We start from the raw sequence: 19,709 nt of genomic DNA, 5'->3' as shown, positions 1-19,709 counted from the left end.
CCAGACCTTGGTTGGCATGGTTACCATAATAAACGGTCATGGCTTGGTTAGGTTTAGGAAACGATCATATCTTGGGTTAAAATAAGTACTTACTCAAGATTAGAGGGTCTTTGTTGTCATGGTTACAGTAATAACAACATGAACACCACTCTCCTGTGTCTTATTCCACATCCATCCATCAGAACCTCCTCCTAACGTGAACTCCCTTTATCATCACTCCCTTAACATAACTATGGGATAATAACAGTGAATGTTGTTAAATAACATTTTGTTGTGTGCCTTTATTTTGAAATTTCTATGTCGGACTTGCAGCATCCTTTTAAGGGTGTGGTCTTTTGTGTCTCTTGTCCTCATTGGATAACTGATAAAGAGTCGGCCATCTTGTGGTGTATATGAAGGCAGTGCCATGAAACACCTCGACTCCTCTCGTCAGACAGTTAGTGTTACAGTCTTTTGTCACATTTGGTTCTCTTTGCTATTTGAGCACCATGTTCATACAATATTCCTTTAGAATAAGCACATCAGCACATTTGACTCACATTTTAACACAAAACACTAGAGGAGCACACTAGTGACTCTTTAACTCTATTGGCTGGATGGATGACTTCCTCTGTTTTTTTACTTTCATGGAAGACAAAACTTTATTATTGCACCAAATCTACTGCAAACATAAACTTTATTCATAAGGCCTCTTGTCATCCACAATGTTGTGGGTGACGGGAACAAGGTTATTCATTTGTACATTTGTATGCTTTCATCTCTGTGCGCAGTTTTGTGTGTGTGTGTGTGTGTGTGTGTGTGTGTGTGTGTTTTTGTGCAGATCTGTACACGATCTTTCACTGCCTTGAGTGAGCAAATTTTAAGAGCGACGTAAATCAAGACTTCCTTTGGTCCTCTCTTTCAGGTTATGACTTCTGCGCAGAGGGACTCATTTGTGGAGAAAACTCAGAGTGTAAAAACCGGAATACTAAAGCAGAGTGTGAATGCAAGAGCGGCTATGCCTCCATCCACGGGGATTCTACTTACTGTGAAGGTAGGTCTGTACTTTAACCCAGCTCAGGCTCATGTGACTGACTTATACAGACTGAGTGCCGCAGACTTGTATTGAGCTGATATTAACAAAGTGTGTGTGTGACGTGATGATGACTGGCTATAAGGGGAATAACGCTTGTTCTGAGAAAGCACTGAGGCCTGTGAAACATTGATGGCTTGATTTGTCTGTTATGTGAAAATGTGACAGTGGTTGAGGTCAGTTCATTACTGCTGACCATTTTACAAAGGATACAATGGAAAAGTAACACACACCAATTGGTTGTAATGAGGTGCTGATCACTGGATATAAACCTAAGAGCAGGAAGAAAGTGTCGCACGATCTGGCTCCATATGTATTTTTCTTTTATTCAAACAGACGACATCTCAGTCCTTGGGCCATCTTCCAAGATCTTGAAGAAGGCCTGAGGAATAAAAATGTAGACATTTGTAAAAATTAAAATATCATCTAATGGTAATGGAGCTTTGAGCTTTATTGTAGTGTGATCAGTGAAGCTTTGACGTGAGGCTCTAGGTCTTCTTCCTTTGACAACTGAGTGAACTTATTTTAAGTTGCTCCGGATAAAACCATCTGCCAAATAAATGTCATGTGATGTAATCAAGGGTTCAGAGGCGGATGCTGAAAAGACTCACATTCAAGAGCTGAGCTGTTGGAAAATAAAACTCATAAGATAAATAATAAGAAAAGAATGGACAGAAATGAATTTGGTAAGTTCTTGCATTAAAAACACCAGCCATGTTTGCAGCTGCACACACAATAATGCATTATCTATTTGAAGTCAGTTTGATGTTTCTGCAAGTTGGCCTTTGTACTGTAGCATCCTGCAATGAACTAAAAATGATAGACTGCCTGCAAACGACAAAGCATGGTCTTTACGGTTGTTGTTGTTATTATTTTGCTCATGCTCACATTTCCTGCTCAGATGAAACTTTTGCTGAGATTTAAACCCAACTTGCAGCAGAAAAGCTCCTTTTTGTATTTGAGACGTGAACCCTGGTCTGTGGAGTGGTCTTCACTTTTCCTCGAGAACCTATAATCTGAGTTTGGAGACGTCTAATCTGATCGAGATCCCGGCCTCTTTGAAAAACTCATCACGAACAGTGTCGGCGTGCTTCCGGTATGCTGATTGTTGGACTTGGCAGAGTAAAAGCCTCAGTCTGTGTGTGCTTGAGACCCAGAGTACTTGTGATGGAGCCAATGGCCTTATTTGATTAAGAGGCTTGGGAGCGGCAGTCGGCGGATTGAAGGATTTGCTCGATGCTGGATGCAGTTGTCTTTGGGTCGGAGCCACAGCAGACTGAATACATGAAACATGCTGAAAGCTGGGGTAGCCGCAAGCCCTCCAGTCTGTTTGCGTCTGTTTGATCTGCATGGTAAAGGGGTTTACCCAGAGCTCCGCTCCAATCCACAACAGTCCCACACCATATGAATGAGGGCTGGGAAACGCTGATTGTTAGATCAACTTTTTATATCGTGGAGCCATGGATCTATTGGTTATGGCGGCATTATCCATGTTTGGGGGTTGGTCCCTAAAGGCAGCTCAAACCTCTATTGTAAATGGATTAGCTAGAATCCTGCTGTACAGTATGGTGATATTTGACATGGTTTCACTCTCACCTCCAACTTAAATTGGCTTATGATAACAGCAGACTTGAGTAATCGCATCTTTTTTTGTTGTTTTTTTTATTTGAGATGTAAACAAAGCTCAGCAGTCTGATGGGGGCATCAGTGTTATCCTAATAGATGTTTTACATAGCAAATAAATGTATCCTGTTGTATTTCATGAACAGGAGAATGTGTCTGGCTTTGTCTCTAAGCTGTCATTAAACATGACCATTATATCCTCATAAATGTTTTAATGTGCAACTAAATGATCGAATATGAGATTATTTACCTGTAATCAGAGGACTGTCTGAGGATTTCAAAGCGAGGCAAGACTGCGCTTTCTGCCTTGCCTTCAGTCACCTTGTGGTACTATAATTATTCTCTCCCTCTCATTAAGCTGAATACCTAATTACAGTTGGATATTCCGGTGGGGTGTTTAGTCTCCAGTGTGTTAAAACTTTGGATAAGTGCAGAATGAGGCACCTCTCGTCTGTTGGGAAATGTGACCTCAGTCTTTTTTTCCCATGTAAACATGATGACTTATATCAGTATATGTCTGGAGTGTTTGCTTTTATAAATACAAATATCTTAGCTTAGCTGTGGATTAATATATATTTCTTCCAACTCTAGACATCACGTGTTGGATATATTCTCGCTGTTTGTATAGTCTTGTCTTTTGAGGTCAGTTTAGTTAGCTGCAGGTATCACCAGAACCCAGGGTTTTTGCCTTAAGTAGTTTAAATTTTGGGAAATCTGTACAATAGAAACTCTTGTTGAAATAGCTACAGGTAGTCGCTGGTTGCACTGTAACCGCTGATTGTTTTTGTTTTTTTTGGCGACAGCCGGTACCAAAGCATCCATTCGTCCCGTTCTTGTGAAAGCGATATCTCAGTAATCCCATTAGGGAATTTCTTCAGGTTTGGCACAAACCTTCACTTGGACTTGAAGATGAACCAATTAGATTTTGTTGGTCAAAGGTCAAAGTTCAAGTTCGTGGTGACCTCATATTCTTTTGAATGCGATATATCACGAACAGCCAGAGGAAATTTCATTACATCTGGTACAAACATTCAACTGGACTGAATGATGTACTGACTACTTAAAATTTGGTGGTCGAAGGTCAATGTCACTGTGACTTCACAAAACATGTTTTTGGTCATAACTCCCAATAGGTCATAACTAATAGGAAAGAGTGATGACATTTTAAATCCAAACGGTCAAAGGTCGACTTCACTGTGACATCATAACGTTCTGCAAAATCCCTTCCAGCCATTATTCAACGCTGTAACTCAGGAAGAGGAGACTGTGACCATGTTTTCTGCAACTTGGCTGGTTGATGGAGTGTTACAACCACAAGGCAGTAATTCTAGTTTTGTTTTTTGTTTTTTGTTTTTTTATAATAAAAGTGAAGTCAATCAATGAACCTGCAGATTACTGTCTGTCTGCTGCAGCATGCATTACACAGCCCTGATTTCTACACCCAGCAAGAGAATGTGGCGGCTGTGTTAATATTCAAAGCCATCTGCCTAACCTCAGAGAAGCCAGAAATGTGCATGCATATGCAGAATCTGCACGCATGTAGAAGCACAAACATAGGTTATACTAATGATGGCTTGTGCCTTGCTAGCCTGCCCACCACGGCCTGTGTGTTTATTTACTCCATTAAAGATGTATTACTGCATATGGGCTGACATCTTTCCAGATTTAAGAGATGAGTCCAGTTGGAAGCATTGCCGTGCATACTGGATGTTAAGACAGCTGCTCCTCCTCTCTAGCTGGAGAAATAATTTCTAATCCTGGAAGAAGCTTGGGAGAAGGCAGCGGTTGCTATTGATTGGTCTTGTCAACACTCAACAGCTCAAAGGATCCTACCGGGCTAACTGCTGGCTTGCTGGCTCTGTCTCAGCAACAGCACAGACACACGAGGCGCAGTAGACCAGGCTTCAGTCCTGATGGTCTCTGCATGAAATAACTGTTTGCACCAAAGGTCATGTTCACAGTTACCTGAAAGATCTTTAGCTCTGCGTCCATTACCTTCTTTCGTATCCACTGAACTCTATGAGCAGCACGAGCATATTAGACACTACACATAAAATAAGACGCTTGTTATTGCAGAGTCGGTGATTGCCACATTGTTACCTCAGCTGATGTATCCCATAATTCTACTTCCTAACCTCAGTTGCTCAACGCAGTCTCTCACACTTCTGCATACTTCTACGATCTTCTACTATATAGGAAACAGTGAATGTACAATGTTGAAAGAGAGAGAATTTCTAATGTTATCTACGGCTAGTCATGCACAATTCAGAGTGGAAACCATGCTGCAAAACAAGATGTCTCATCCATTATGTAAGTGATAATACACAAAAATAAATACATAAAAAAAACAAGGTGGAGGTGAGAGTGACATTTCCATTACATTTTGGCATGCTTACCTGAGGTTTTGCTATACATTCGAACACTGGTGAAACAGTTATATATAACTACAGTAGGTGTGAGATATTCTAATATACAATTATATTTTAGCTAGTAATAAATGTGCGGTTGCCATAGTAAAAATGGTGCTGTTCACTAAGGTGAACAAATGGAAAAACTAAAAGACAACTGATGAACTGATTTTTATTGTGACATGATGTAATGTTATATCATGAGCCGAGGATGTAACAGATCCCACATACTCGCAGCATATATCTATCTAAGTCCATCTGTTAGTATGTAGTGACACAGCACACAGCAATCAGTAGCTTGGATCAAAGCTGTTTAATCAGATAAATCCTGTGAGGCAGGATGGCTGTGAACGCTGTAACAAAGGTGATAACGTACTAATTACCACTGACAAAAAGCACTGACTACATCTCATGGGTTGTGTTCTCTTTCCACCTCAGTGTCACACCACCTGATGCTGCTCCATTCAGTACATTGCAGTTTTTATCATTTGTGCTAATGGGCTTATCATGGGCTTTTTATCCACACCAGCTTTTTGTTTATGCTATCAGTGAAATTCTTCTTCGAGTCCCAGCAGATCTACTGTATCCTCCCTCAGCTCCAGAGGACACAGACGTGAACACGGTTGTTGTCTTACCACATTTTAATTGTGGCCTAAAACATGTCCCTTTTTTTGTGAGAACTCAATGGTTTGCACCCGCTCACAAAGAAGCTCCAAATAAAGAAAGTGTCAGACCTGCTGATGTAGAAAATGGTTGCATCAGCTAAGGACAAACAACATAATTCCCTGTTTCCTAGCAGAGTGCTACAGAGACCCTCCTCCCAAATGGCCGCTTGTTACCACAGAGGCTGCTCTGTATTTTTTCTTTTTCCCATGCTGGGTGAAATCCCAGCATGGGTCTAATGTTAAACCTAAGTGCACCTAGATGGTGAATATCTTTCTTTCATTGCATATGTCCTCAGCTTTATGTGGACGTATTTCCTCAATATAACCAAATGATCTCTCGCTCTGCAGGAAGCAGGTTTTTTTTATTTTTTTTATCTGACTCTCAAGTGCCTCTTCTGTGCACTCCCTTCCTCCTCCATGTTTCACATTAAAGGCCCCATCACCACGGCGCGTCCTTGGAAATGTTTATGGGTGAGCACATTAGGGAAAAGTCAGAGCAGTTAGTAAGACGCTCCAGTCGAGTCAAGCATTTTCACATATGCAGAGTTGAAGCTTATTTCCATAGAAATTGTCTCAGGAGGTTGTTGTGGAGAATTTTCTCCTGCTGTTAAGAACGCTCTTGGTTCACTCTACCCACATTAATGGCAGCATTAGCTCCTGTTGTGCCCTGTAACTTTTCAGCAGCCCTTATGTGGAACTCAAACACTGACTCGACCTTTGTTTACCTACAAAGGTGGATTTCTTTCACCGCTTCACCGGTTGTGTGTTTTGTTTGGAGTACAATAGTTAAGTTTAATTGGGCCTAATTAACATGCATTCAATCAAACTTGTGTTGAAACTCCCTCTCTACTTCACATTTCTGTCAATCATCAGCTTGGGCTGCCATCTTCTGCAGTATTTTTGGCCTACAGCCGACACTTTTTTTTCTCTGCTATGAGTAATAAGATTAGAGGCCGACACATCAAACCTAACGGGGCTATTTCTGTTTGTTCAGCTCGCTTTCATTTAGCTCCGTAGCAGCCGAACTCCCTGGGTTCAGGGACTCACTCTCTGATGTGTCCCCTTAGCTAACAGGCTCTGGCGAGGCACTTTATGATGTCCCTGATCTCCAGTCAATCTCCGCTGACACCACAGCCGATTCTCTCTCTCTCTCTCTCTGGCTTTTACCACTCACTGATAATATACTGTGACTTTGGTGCTAATAGCATCACAGTTACTGCAACTGGAACTGCTTGAACACACTTCAGATGTGGTGGATGCGTTGCCATATTCTGGGCGGTGCGAGAGGCAGTCAGTCAGTCACAGTCTTCATATAGACCATTTCATGCTTCGTGATGAACTTCAGCATTTTGGAAAGAAAAGGTTATGTCTTCCTTATGGTAATGGCATTGCTTTGATGATATTATATTGCATGGATGCATCAGCTTATATACTGTATATGGCGCGCCCTTGTCACATTGAGTTACATTCATTGAAAATAAGGTCGATAAAAATTACTTTAGAGCCAACTATCAGTGCCACCAATGAATGCAGCCACATCAGTCTGTGTCCATGCAGTGTTTTACATAAAATCCATAGTGTGGGTGTGGGGTTTTAAGTGGCTGTAATCAATGCCTTGTCCATTTAGTTCTTGCTGTACACAAAAGGCAAACAAGGAAGTGCAAAATTCACCTTGGCTTTTGATGACGCTGAAACGAGAAAAGTGACAACGGTGACTTTTTGTTAGTGGACAAGCTTGTCACTCATCCACGTGTAAGTTTCTCTCAAAACAAAAACTGAGTGGATAAAAGTTACACTACACTTAATAGCAGGAGATTTCTCACAGAAAACAGTAATATGCCTGAAGCCCAAATAGATTTAAAATGTAAATATAAGATTTTTGCAGTATCGATTGTGTTTCCTGTATCGAGATTTGTCAGAGCCTTTGAAATAAGCAGCCTAGTTTACAAAGTAAACCTGATGAGGCCTGTGTTGAAACATGTTGCACCTGTGATTTGAAAAATTGGAACTTTGAAAGAATATTGGCACAAGCCTCTCCGTGTGCAGTGATTACCTCTGCCAATGAGGTTATGTTTTCACCCATGTCTGTTTGTTGGTTTGTTTGTCAGCAGGATTACACAGAAAGTACCGAACCGATTTCCACCAAACTTGGTGGAAGGGAAGAGGCTTGGGCCAGGGAAGAACACATTCAATTTTGGTGCCGATCTGGTTAAAGGGACGAATCCGTTACAATCCTAGTTTGTGCATTTGTGACGTTTTTGTCAAGTCCTCAGGAAATAATGTTTAGATCTTGATGTAAACGAATCTGACATATTTATGGTGTTGAAATCTATGATAAGATTGTATATTGGTGTAGATCCTGACAATAATTTGGATTTCACAGACATGTGAAGGATTGTTTGGCCTTGACAGTGGTATGTGCCCTGCTGAGTGCCATTCTAGTTTACTAAAGTTTTTATTGCAGTACAAGTCTTGCTGTTGTTAACCCTGGGAAGAAACCCTTGTGAATCTTGAGTTACTGAAAAGAAAAACAAAACAAGAAAACAACAACAAAAAGACTGAACATATCACTAAGAAAAGCCAAGACCAGTTACCTTGAAACACTTTTAACAACCTAATGCATATTGTGCTTGATAGGATTTCTTATCTTGGATAATAAAATATAAGATTTCATCTCTGTAAAAAAAAAAAAAAAAAAAAAGGAATGATTTTTTGACCTTTTTCAAATGCACTTTCAACTTGTCGATCTCTTGCCCACATTTTGAACACTCTGAGATGACTCTACCTCTACCTCCACCTTGTTTGGGATACTCAAAAGCATCAAAAACTTCTTTGAAAAGTAAAAAAAAATATATATATATATATATATATATATATACAGTATATATATATTTCCAGAAATGGTGTTGCGGCCACTGTTGATCTTATAGACACACCTCAGCATGGACAGTTTTCTTGAGGATCATCTCCTCAGTAAAAAAGGAGTTCAAGTGAAAACCGTTGATAGAGATATCTAGCACTCACTTTTCAATGCTGTGAGCGCCACAATTTATATTCGACTCACCTCCTTTGAATTGGGGTAGAGGCAGAAATCTCAGAGAGATGTTTAAAAACCATGGCACGTAAAGAGCTAAGCTATCTGCATGGCTAGATATTGAGTAGAGGTAGGTGAAAATGTCTTTGTTATTTGGGAGAACTGACTGCTTAAATGTGATTGTTTTTGTCGTCCCTTCAGTTATTCTGAATTCTCTCCTGGAGGCTTCGGTAACTAAGTGCTTGCCATATAGTTTGCTCTCAAGGCATGAGAGCCCTGTTTGCCGAGATGGTCAGAGCCCATAACATTGTATTCATGTCCCATGCATCTGGGATCAATGATTTAGGATTTAGAAAGTCATTTGTGCATCTCGTCTCTCCGCATTTTGAGGCCGATAGATGTGCTTTCATTGCATGTTTGCAAATGAAGTAAGATGAGCTGGGCATTTGGCATCTAGGAGGCAGTCAGTCAGTCAGTCAGTCAGTCAGTCAGTCAGTCAGTCAGACAGTCAGACAGACAGACAGACTGAGAGATTTATGGTGGTGGGAGGCCGTAGTTACAAACAGACAGATCCCTGGGAGTGCAAACCTGCTGGAATCATATCAGAGGTTGGAAATGAGCTAATCAATGGCAACGCCTGCCTGCAGAGCTTCCACAGTCGGGATGAAGGTAGTGCAAGTGTGTGTGTGTGTGTGTGTGTGTGTGTACCTGTCCTGGTTTTTCAGATAAGCTCAAGAAAACACGATGTGTCTCCACCCGGAGTGCAGCACCTGCCCTTATGCTACAGCTAATCCGCTAAAACTGACAGCTTGTGCTTACTTTTCCCCCACTGAGTCTAGTCACACATAACAACACCAGAAGCCAGAGAAACATGGAAATGCACACCTGTAATGTGTCGGCGGTTTCGCTAATTCTATATCACAGACCACTTCGCTGCCAAGCCGAAATACAAAAGAAAGCTATTTATTGATTGGGAGCGGTTTAGATAATCCTCATTTGTCCTCACTCAGTCTGCGATGACGGGAGCAGTGGTGTGCGTCTGTCTCTTGTGGCACTAGCGAGTGCCGCTGGCTGAATTGGCTCTCACTCAGTGGCATTAAAGAGTAATTGGCTGTGTTTGTACTTCTGCGAATCAATCAGGTTCTCTGTGGGAACTCTGCCTCTGCCGTGTTAAAACAAAGATGTAATGACAGGGAACGAATGAGCAACAGTGTCTGCTCCTTCTGCATTCTGTGCAATGTAGAAAGAAGGGGTCGAGCTGGGGTTAGCAAGAGATGGGGTGGGGTGGTGGTGGTGGTGGTGGGGTGACAGACAGGCAGTAAGTAAGGTAGATAAAGACAAGGACGAGCTAAAAGGCAGGAGTACAAGCCTCTGTCAACAACCTACTGCAAGCTGTGCCCTTTGAAAAAGTTTGCTGTTTGTTGTTTGTCCTCCAGACAACACACAGGCTTAGCAATCAGAACTTCGTACACACTCCCACCAGCACCTGTGTACACTGGAAGGATGGGATCATGCCTTTAGTTACAACGTTAAAATGGCCTGATCCTTTATGTCTTGGGGTTCAGCGATATTCAATTAGTCTTGTACAGAAAGTCTTGCAGAGATTTTTTATTTTTTTTTTTATTTTTTTTTTTAAAGAATTAGTTGTGATGAATCTTGAACTGTTCTTTGATAATTTAAGTCAAGGTAAGGCTGCATGTATTATATGTAGAGAGCCAAAAAATTCAGTGTTGATTCAGTAGGATTTCACAAAAAAATGTCATCTACTTAATTAGTTTTTTCTCAGTGTACATGCAGCACACAGCCTGAAGTATGTTAATTTAGGTAGGCAGATATTTGTTAACGTTTGACAGAGGTAGGCTAACTCTTTCCCCCTGTTTCCACTCTTTGTGCTAAGCTAGGCTAAATGGCCTTTGGCTATATTCAGGCTATATTAAAAGGTGTTTAATCTGCAGGATGAGTTGGTTGCTGTTTGTAAACACACCATCTGAAGTTGGCCCCTCCTCCTTGGCTCAACAAGCACGCACGAGAGAGAGAGAGAGCAGTGGTGGTTGAACGAGCTAGAGAGTGATTGAAGAGAGGGAGCAGCGTTGGCAAGAACAAAGCAATGAATCAGAGAAATAAAACAATATTTTCTGAATGTTTCACAGCCTAAAACATAAACACGGCCCCCACACCTCTGCACAACCCTGTGAGAAGGTGCTACACTGTCGGATTTTGCGTGAATGCAGCGCGGTCAAACGCACACACAGATCTGCAGCTCTTTATACATTCATGACAGGGAGCAGAGGAGAGAGACAGTGATGTAACCTGGTCTTCATACCCTGTGTGCTGTTACTGGCTGGCGGGGCTACAGGCCCACCGCCCCAAAGGTTGCAGTGTCTCTGCAGATAGATACAGCGCCATACACTTCTGGTGGGTCATAAATGATGATTGAGAGGGAGTGTTTCTGTATCAGCTTAACTGTCGGTCAGGGAGTAACTCAAGTGTATTTCCTAAAATGATGATCTATTCCTTTTAAAGTTTCAACTTACTATAATTTACTATACTTAGCAATGTAGCGATGCCACTAAATATGTTATGATAACTGGTAAAGACATTGACACTGTCCTTTTAAATAAGGTTTTAGAAAACAGTTTTACCTGAAACTAAACAGACAGGCAGGAGTAAAATGAACAATAAAACCCTTTTTTTTTTTACTGCTCAGACAGAGATAATGAAAGAGAAGACAGTGTTGGAAAGAGAATCAGTGCTGCCAGCCAAGCTCTGTCCATGGTGCGAAAAGTCTGAGAGTGTGAGGAGAGCTTCTCTGTGAGCAGCGGGTGGATTGACTCGGCTCGCTGTTTAACACTGGCAGAGGTCTGCTAGAGTCACAGTGGGTGAGCACTCTGGTAAAAGGTCAGTGAAAGACCTGTAATGAATTGCAGTCATTTCGCTGAACGACAGTGTACAGTGTGTGTTTGTGTGTGTGTGTGTGTGTGTGTGTGTGTGTGTGTGTGTGTGTGTGTGTGTGTGTGTGAATGCTGCTGCTCCCTCCTCTCCCTCCCTGTCCCACTTCTCAAACTCTCTTCTGGGTGGCATCCATCTCTGCCATCTGCACTACACTGACTGCATGTGTTCCAACACTGCCAACGCTGTCCTTGGCATCGCTCCTTTCCCCTCGCCTCATTCCTCATACGGTTATTTATCCCCGCTTATTCCCGTTCAATTTCCTGACCATTTCTGAGCTGCGGGGGATTGGGGTGGTAATCCTCGAGCCAGAGGACTTGCTGGCTTGCTGCTCTGCATGGTCGACGGGCTAAAGTGTTCAAATTTCCATTGGAGTTGAGCCTGAAAGCTCCTGTGCAAGCCTGAAAAACTTATTTCCTCTAAGTAGCCTAATGGGAGTGATTGCAGATTACCTACAGGCCTGTTTTATTTCATTAACGTGGATCGATGTTTTGCCTCAAGGGTTAGGGCAATTTACGGTTACGCTTTATTTGGATCATCTGCCTACAGACAGTTTATTTGTAACTTTTCACTAATCTTTGTTGAAGGTTCGACTAATGTTCAACCACGTGTATATATAAGTATTCAACCAGCAATTAGCAACTCTGTCGGCGGACAACCCAAATAAAGTGACAGCCAGTTTACTATTTCCTATTTTCCTATCAAGTAGACTGTGATGTCATCTGACTGCCAAAAGTAACATATAATTACTGTCAGACAAAGGAGGACAAATAGTTTTCCTTGCATAATATCACATAATAAAGCATGTTATTTTCCTCTTCTTTTATATGCTCTTTTATTTTATCTTGATGGTGAGAAAAAGTCTTTGTTTATTAAGGTAAAGATCATATCACTATTGTAATCTTTTATTTTACATTAAATAGTACTTCATCTATAAATCTGAGTTGTTGTTTTTATAAAGATGAGGCTCAGATGTATAAAGTTATGTCACAGTTACAGAGTCAGGATGAAGGAAATGGCCGGGCATTGATATTGCCAGGCAGACATTACAATTTACAGATAGACATCAGACACTATCTTTGTCCTAATTCAGTGGCCATGATCTAACCTCACCAAGACCTTAACTAATCAATCTCAGTTAATCAGGTTAATTGTAACAATGTACAAATTTGAATAACTTGAGATTAATGGGTTACTATAATGATTAACAACATATCTGGGCCGCTCATAGGAACCAAGTGCACACCTGATTTCCGTTACATAAACTTTGCAGTGACTTCTATAAACTTATAGTGTCATATATTAACCAGCGACATATTACCACCTGAACATTAACACTGGTTTGACCGAACTACTTGGTTCTGATACATTTCCTGACTTTTTGAGTTGGCAAAGCGCCTTAAAATACAATTAAACAATGCGACTAGTGTGCAGTGGGTTCTGGGATACTAAACGATCACTTGAGGTCATTTCCTGTGTGTTTTTGGCCAGAAGGTGAAGATATGGCCGCGGTCGAGTGTGGACACGGACAGACGCTCCTCCTCAGTCTTCCCTTCAGTCATCCCCAATCCGTTAATTACAGCGGAGACCGCAGGGACTAATGATCATGTTCCACAGGGTGGTAATGACACAATTATGACTGCAAAGACATCAGTCATCTCCACTTAGCTCAGACAGTGTCCTTGGCTTTCTAGACACACACACACACACCAGACACCAGACCCAGACTAGTGAATAAGACAAAAACTCAAATGACTTAAGTGTCATGGAACTAAATTACTCTCCTGCACAAAGTTACTGACCTGACGGGGCTTTTTGAAAGACAAGTATAGTGTCCAATGCAATCCAGAGTCACCGCACCAGCTGTCATAAAAACTATATACCCATAGTGTACAATACAAATCACCCTGTTCTACCTAAATCTTAAGTATCTCAACTGATGAATGGATATTTTGGCTCACTTGTCCCTTCTTTTTGATGAAATGAGATAGTTCACATGCCAAGACTCTGAATTTATCCTGAAGTTTAGCTTTGTTCAGGGGATTGATTTTTAGCCGTCAGAGTACATGTCAAGGATTTTCCCTCGGAGTAGTGATTTTCTGCTCGGCTCCACAAAGCACGACAGCTCAGAGTGGTTTATGACCCAAATGTTCTGCCAGGCCGCCTTACATTCACACCATATTTAACCACTGGCAATTAAACCCGCCAACAACCTTTTGTCGAATCTGTCACAGCACTAATTTAATGCTCCAGTGCGATCCAGATGAGCTGCGACTTTATAAGGAAGTAGGGATAATGCCACTTCACATCATGTCTGCAAAGAAAATACACACGCACGGATTTGAAGGTCAGTCGATCTCGCTGAATTTTGGTGCAGTGAGAATCGAGTGTTTTCACTCTTGAAGAACACACTGCTGATTTTGATGATGAAATGTGTCACGTCATCCATCGATCTGTGAATGGACCTTTTTAAAGCTTCAGTTTGAGTTTACAGTTTGCTGCCATCTTGGCATTTACTGGAGCTGCAATATTTTATTTTTTTAGGGAGGGGATAGCCTGGGGCGATCTGAGGTAACTGAAGCGTGGCTGACTGTGCTAGTATGGGATATTGTGTCTGTCAGTAAAGCAAACGTACCCTCACAGTAATTAATTTTCAGCTTTAATGAAACTTTATTTGGAAAATCATTATTAAGACGCACATCACAAGAACTGAGGCTGTCATTTCTTGTGAAATTACTTTGGTGGATTTGTTTTTTTTTTGGAAGAAGTCAGCACCTTTTCATGGATCTTTTGGGGTCAGATATTTTTATGAAGGGAGCATCCTGCAGCCATAAGAGAAAGTGCAGCTGTGAGACACTTCAACGGCATTTCAAAGTTTATGTGTCGGGGTGAAGCAGTCCAAACTATAAGTGGGGATCTAGTCACAGAAACAGCAGTTTCATGTCACCGAGATGACTGAAAAACGTTTTACTTTAATGTTTAGATGTCTTTTCATCTGGAAATGACTAAATCTTCGAGATAACGCTCTGATTGTATATGCTGTGCATTGTTTCTACCAACCATCCTGAACTGTATAAGACATAAACAAATGTCAGGCAAACAAAAACTACTTTTGCACAACTAAACAGTCCATGGCTAACATCCTTAGCCTTTCTATCCCCTCTCTATCATTATCTTTTGTATATTGTGTCCTATTGTAAGTGCTTCATATTCTGATTTCCTTTGCAGCATTCATTTCCTATTCTTATTGTTGACGTTGTATAAGTATGTAAGTGTATAAGGCTATACGTTTCCAGCTCTAAATCCTGGCACGTTTTGGTGTAAACAGCAAGAAGTTAAAAATATTTCAACTTCGAACTCAACTGTACCATGCTTCAAAGAGGTTTTCTAAAGTCTCATAGCAACAGCGGGTGCCTCATCTAGTGCCTCCCCAAAAATATCTGCCAAACGCTCCCAGCTATAATACAGATGCTCAAAGTACAAAGGGCCTCGGCTCTCTGCACCTTTTGCCCAAAGCATGTTAACTGTGGCTGTCTTTGAGGAGCGTATTTTAGCCCGGGTGCAGCAGTTCAGGCTGCAAGTGCGGAGAGGGAAGAACTCATCGATTTATTCAAGGTTTACACGATCAAAGCTGCGTGCGAGGTGCTCTTATCATTTATAATTCAGGGAAATCTCCGTTTCCTATATTGCATAGGATGACTCTCGCCCTCTACTGGAGTCCTGTGGAAGCAGGAATAGGGAAGTGGAGATGAGCATCCGCTCTTTCAAATGAAACTTGGCAATGTTAGTAGTTTAGCTGTTTGTCCAAGAAATCACCTGTTACACTCCAGGATTAAGGCAGAGTTCAGTCTGTGTGTGTGTGTGTGTGTGTGTGTGTGTGTGTGTGTATGAATGAGATTGAGTGCTTGTGTGAATAGATGTGTGTATGAATATTAATGCTCTAAACAGCAGAATTGCAGACCGGCCTCCTCCTTTACAAATCACACCATGCTTAACATTTAACATTTTGCAGGTAGAGATGATGTATTAGGGTGAATTTAGCTGATAACCTGGGGCTTCTAATATTGGAGTTGGATATTGAAATTTCTGGTTGCCTAGTGAGAAATATCTCTGTCATTATATACTCCTGCCGCCCCTTCTTGTATTTACCACCAGGGGGCCAATTAATGATTGGACGTTTTTTTTTATATCCTGCCTTCAGCTTGTTTTTCCAATAAATCCAAAATGGCAGAACACGGTGTAAACAGAGAGGTTAAGGATGTAATGTCAGGTGTCGAGTTTAGTGTGTGAGTGTTGTCAGTGGAAGGTCATCAGGAGCGAAGAGACGCAAGCCTGCGTCTTGTGTCTGTCTACGCGCTTCCTCCCGTAAGGCTTGGAACATTCATTTCTTCGGCTGGCAGATGGCTGAATTGAAAGGTTGAGTGTTAATAAAGAGCAGCTGGTGGATTGTGGGTCGACCTTCATGTGATGAACGTCCTGCAGTGAGGGGAGAGGAACTCCCCAATGACAAGTGTGTAACACCTCTGATGGATGACGCACACACCTTGCAACTGTATAGACACACACACACACACACACACACACACTGGTGTGAGACATTTCTCTAATATTGTAAGTTGCTCAGTACATTACATTCATTTGTTTGACAGACACCTTTATCCAAAGCCACTTCCAATACACACTCATTGGGAACATTTTGGATTCAGTTCAGTTTTGCCATTTATCCAGTAGTGTAGATGTAGTGACTCACGGGTGCCCTCCCTTAGGTGAATACCACTAGTAGCTGTAACCAGTTAATGAGACATATGCCCGAGGTATGTCGTTTAACTTAGTGCTGCATACAAATGTATAAAAATCCATATTGATATGCGCCCTTGTATGAAAATGCTGGTGTTTTGATTTAATGAAATGTTACCATGGAGCATAACAAGTGGATATAATCCATTTTACAGTGCCAAATTGATCTAATGCCATAATACCTTTCTATCTTCAAGAGGCACTATCTCTCCCGAGAATACTTTCTCACCTGATATGCGCGCTTTCTCTCTCCCTGTCTCTTGATCCTGATCTTGATTTAGCTCTTTCTCCAAAAAAAAAACAAAAAAACTTGTTGGCACTTATATTATTTATATTACTTCGTCCACCTGGAAGAAGCCCGGAGAAGTTGGGACTGAGTATTGAGTCACTTTTTCTCTTGATCTTGGCTTTTTACCTTTGGATAAAGGCATCTGCTAAACTCGTTAATGTTAATGTAAAGATAATGTGAAATCCACTCAACAAACAAACAAACAAACAAACCAGCGAGCCGTCATGCTTTAACAACGTGTTGATCTTTCATAGTGTGCTGACCAGAGCCCAGATGGATAGAAGACTTTAATAATCCCTGTCATGGCAGCTGAATCAAAATACAATAAAACACAGTCAAATGTAAAGACAAAAGACAAAAATACACAGAAATTCCAAAAGTATACAACTCAAATGAGAAAGCAGATAAATGTAAATAAATATATGTATATGGACGAATGTGCAAGGTGACATTGTCCATGATTTTCAGCAGGTTTACCAGAGGATATATTCTGTTCCTATTAGACATTATGTCTCCAGCCAGCAAAACACAATGCAAATGGATTGCTTAATTAGCCAGTTTCAGTGATGTCTGAGCTCAGCTACATCAAGTCACATCTCTTTACTCAGTATCCAGCTTTCATGCTAAAACAAACCATAAAATAATTAGTTTCTTACCCCAGACAACCTCAATCACTTTGGCAGTGGACAGCATGGCGGAATATCTAATAAGAAGCCAATATTGGCATAGAGATAAATTGCTATAACCTTAATCAGCGCCTCTCCACAGTAACAGAACGGCCCAAAGTTGTACCTGAGTGGTCGTGTGGCTGTGAGGAAGAGGTTTGCAGACACGAGGACAGCTGAGTGACTTGATAATTGAGCCCTAGGTTATTCACATGTTAGATCATTTAATGAGTCCGACAGCAGAGAGGGTATCCGCTGCTTGGGAGCTGTTGACTTCATTAAGAACAGTAATGGTGTGTAATGATGTGATAAGGCTTTAGCCTGTCAGAGTGCAGCAGCAGGGTGTTGACACCCAGCACCATTACCATAATGACAGGGCACAAAGTATTGTTGGGGCATATGCTGCCCGTCTGATTGGCCGAGCTCGGGGTCAGTGATCAGGGTTGACACAATGAATAATGCGTTGAGAGGTTTGTGCCACTTGTTTCTTTTGATGGAGATTGTTGCCACACAAAGCTGACAAGTGGCTACTTCACTGTGCGACTTGAAACGGTTTAACTCGTACTCGGGGGGGGGGGGGGGGGAGTGAAAAGTTTAACATTGTTTATTGTTTAATTCCAAAATTATTTTTATCCATTCATCGATTTATTTTCTCTACCTGCTTTTTAGTTCAAGGCCAAAGGGGGCGGAGGCTGATATCCCAGCACCCACTGGGCAAAGTGCACCTTGAAAACGTTGATACTTTATCACAGGGGCCTTTTCTGACCCCGACAGCTTCTCCAGAAATTCAGACACATTTAGAGACTCAGGAACTTTACCTCAGCGTTGCCCAGAGGAACTAGGGTTTAATTTGTCTGTGGGTCATAGTTCCTGCTTCCAAAATGTACCAAAATGCATTATGGGTAGCACTAATATACTCTAGGCTGAATTTGCTGTAGTGAGTGTCACTAAGAAAAAAAATCTTATTACTATGTTTTAGACAGAGACACTGTATCAATGTTATGACTAGAGGTTGAAATCGTACAGACAGTTGTCTCCTTATCCGCCTCTGCACATTTCCCTTGTACCTTCTATTTAAACATGTGGCGGCTCAGGAAGTAGAGCGGGTCCCCCACTAATCAGAAGGTCAGTGGTTTGATCCCCGGCTCCTGTAGTCGGCTGTATTAGGAAAACACAGCACATTCCTCAAACTATATTTGAGGGTCATAAAAACTCTATTTATATCACGCCTACAGAACTTGTGGCGCCTACACTGCTGTACGTGCATTCGCATTTTTCTGTTCATGTCTACTTTTAGCTTGGCTTAGTGCCATACAAGGTAGTCATGTCAAGAGTGATGACGTATGTACTAAAAGTGTCCCGACAATTATGTGTATAAAAGCAGTCTGTAGTAAACACGTGTTGCGCTCTTGGTCAGTAACACTCTTGTTGTTGGCTGAGACGTCCACTTGCAAGTGTCAGAATAAACTGGAAAGACTACTCTCCTGTTGTCAGTCCTCCGTTTCCTGAAATTCCCACGACATCTGCGTACCGACGTGTCCTTGGACAAGATACTGGACCCCAAATTGGCCCTGATGGCTGTTCTATCAGTGTATAAGTGTGTGTATTAATGTGTGAGTGAATGGGTGAATGTGGCAAGTATTGTAAAGAGCTTTGAGTGGTCATAATATACAAACACATCCACATCCTTGTCTTACTACTTACAACTGAATGCCTAACCCAGCCGTAAAACCAAGTCTTAACCCTCAAACGGCCATTTAAGCTTTTGGGGTCCTTCACTTTGGTCCCTACAAAGCTGTCGGACCCCACAAATACAGTGGGCTCCCGTTTTCGGACCTCGTGGATATAGTAAAACAAGGCCATACATATGTAGTGAGAAAATGGTAATTCCATACACAAGAGAACCCAGCATCTGCGTTTGGGCTCGAGCTCAAGACCCTCTCCCTTTGAGGTGTCAGTGCCACCCATTTATTTTAATGAGCCACGGTTGTCATACCTACACCAGTGTGGGTCACATGACCTTAGATCACTGGGTCTGGCTTTCAGATGTAATTCATTCATATGCAGTCATTCATTGTCTTTGCCTGCCCACTGTTATTCAGTGGGGTCGTGAGCCTATCCCAGCATGCAGCAGGCAAAAGGAAGCGCTCAAGCTCTGCGAACCATTATCCACTGGGCTTCAGTGCCACCAGTGAAAATGCTCTGTG

The 19,709-nt window shown here is 41.7% G+C and overlaps 1 protein-coding gene across 1 annotated transcript in view; it reads left to right on the top strand.

Annotated features, from left to right (window-relative positions):
• nell1 (neural EGFL like 1) overlaps positions 1-19,709 on the top strand; it is a 242,836-nt gene that overhangs the window by 95,048 nt on the left and 128,079 nt on the right. Inside the window, exon 12 of the mRNA XM_022748050.1 lies at positions 905-1,033. Within this exon, the coding sequence (XP_022603771.1) occupies positions 905-1,033 (129 nt within the window). The remainder of the gene's footprint in view (positions 1-904; positions 1,034-19,709) is intronic.

This window comes from Seriola dumerili, unplaced genomic scaffold (genome assembly GCF_002260705.1).
Source record: "Seriola dumerili isolate Sdu_G_001 unplaced genomic scaffold, Sdu_1.0 BDQW01000011.1, whole genome shotgun sequence".
Lineage (NCBI taxonomy): Eukaryota > Metazoa > Chordata > Actinopteri > Carangiformes > Carangidae > Seriola > Seriola dumerili.
Note: the sequence above shows the minus strand (reverse complement) of the source record. Positions and strands in the feature narration are given on the sequence as shown.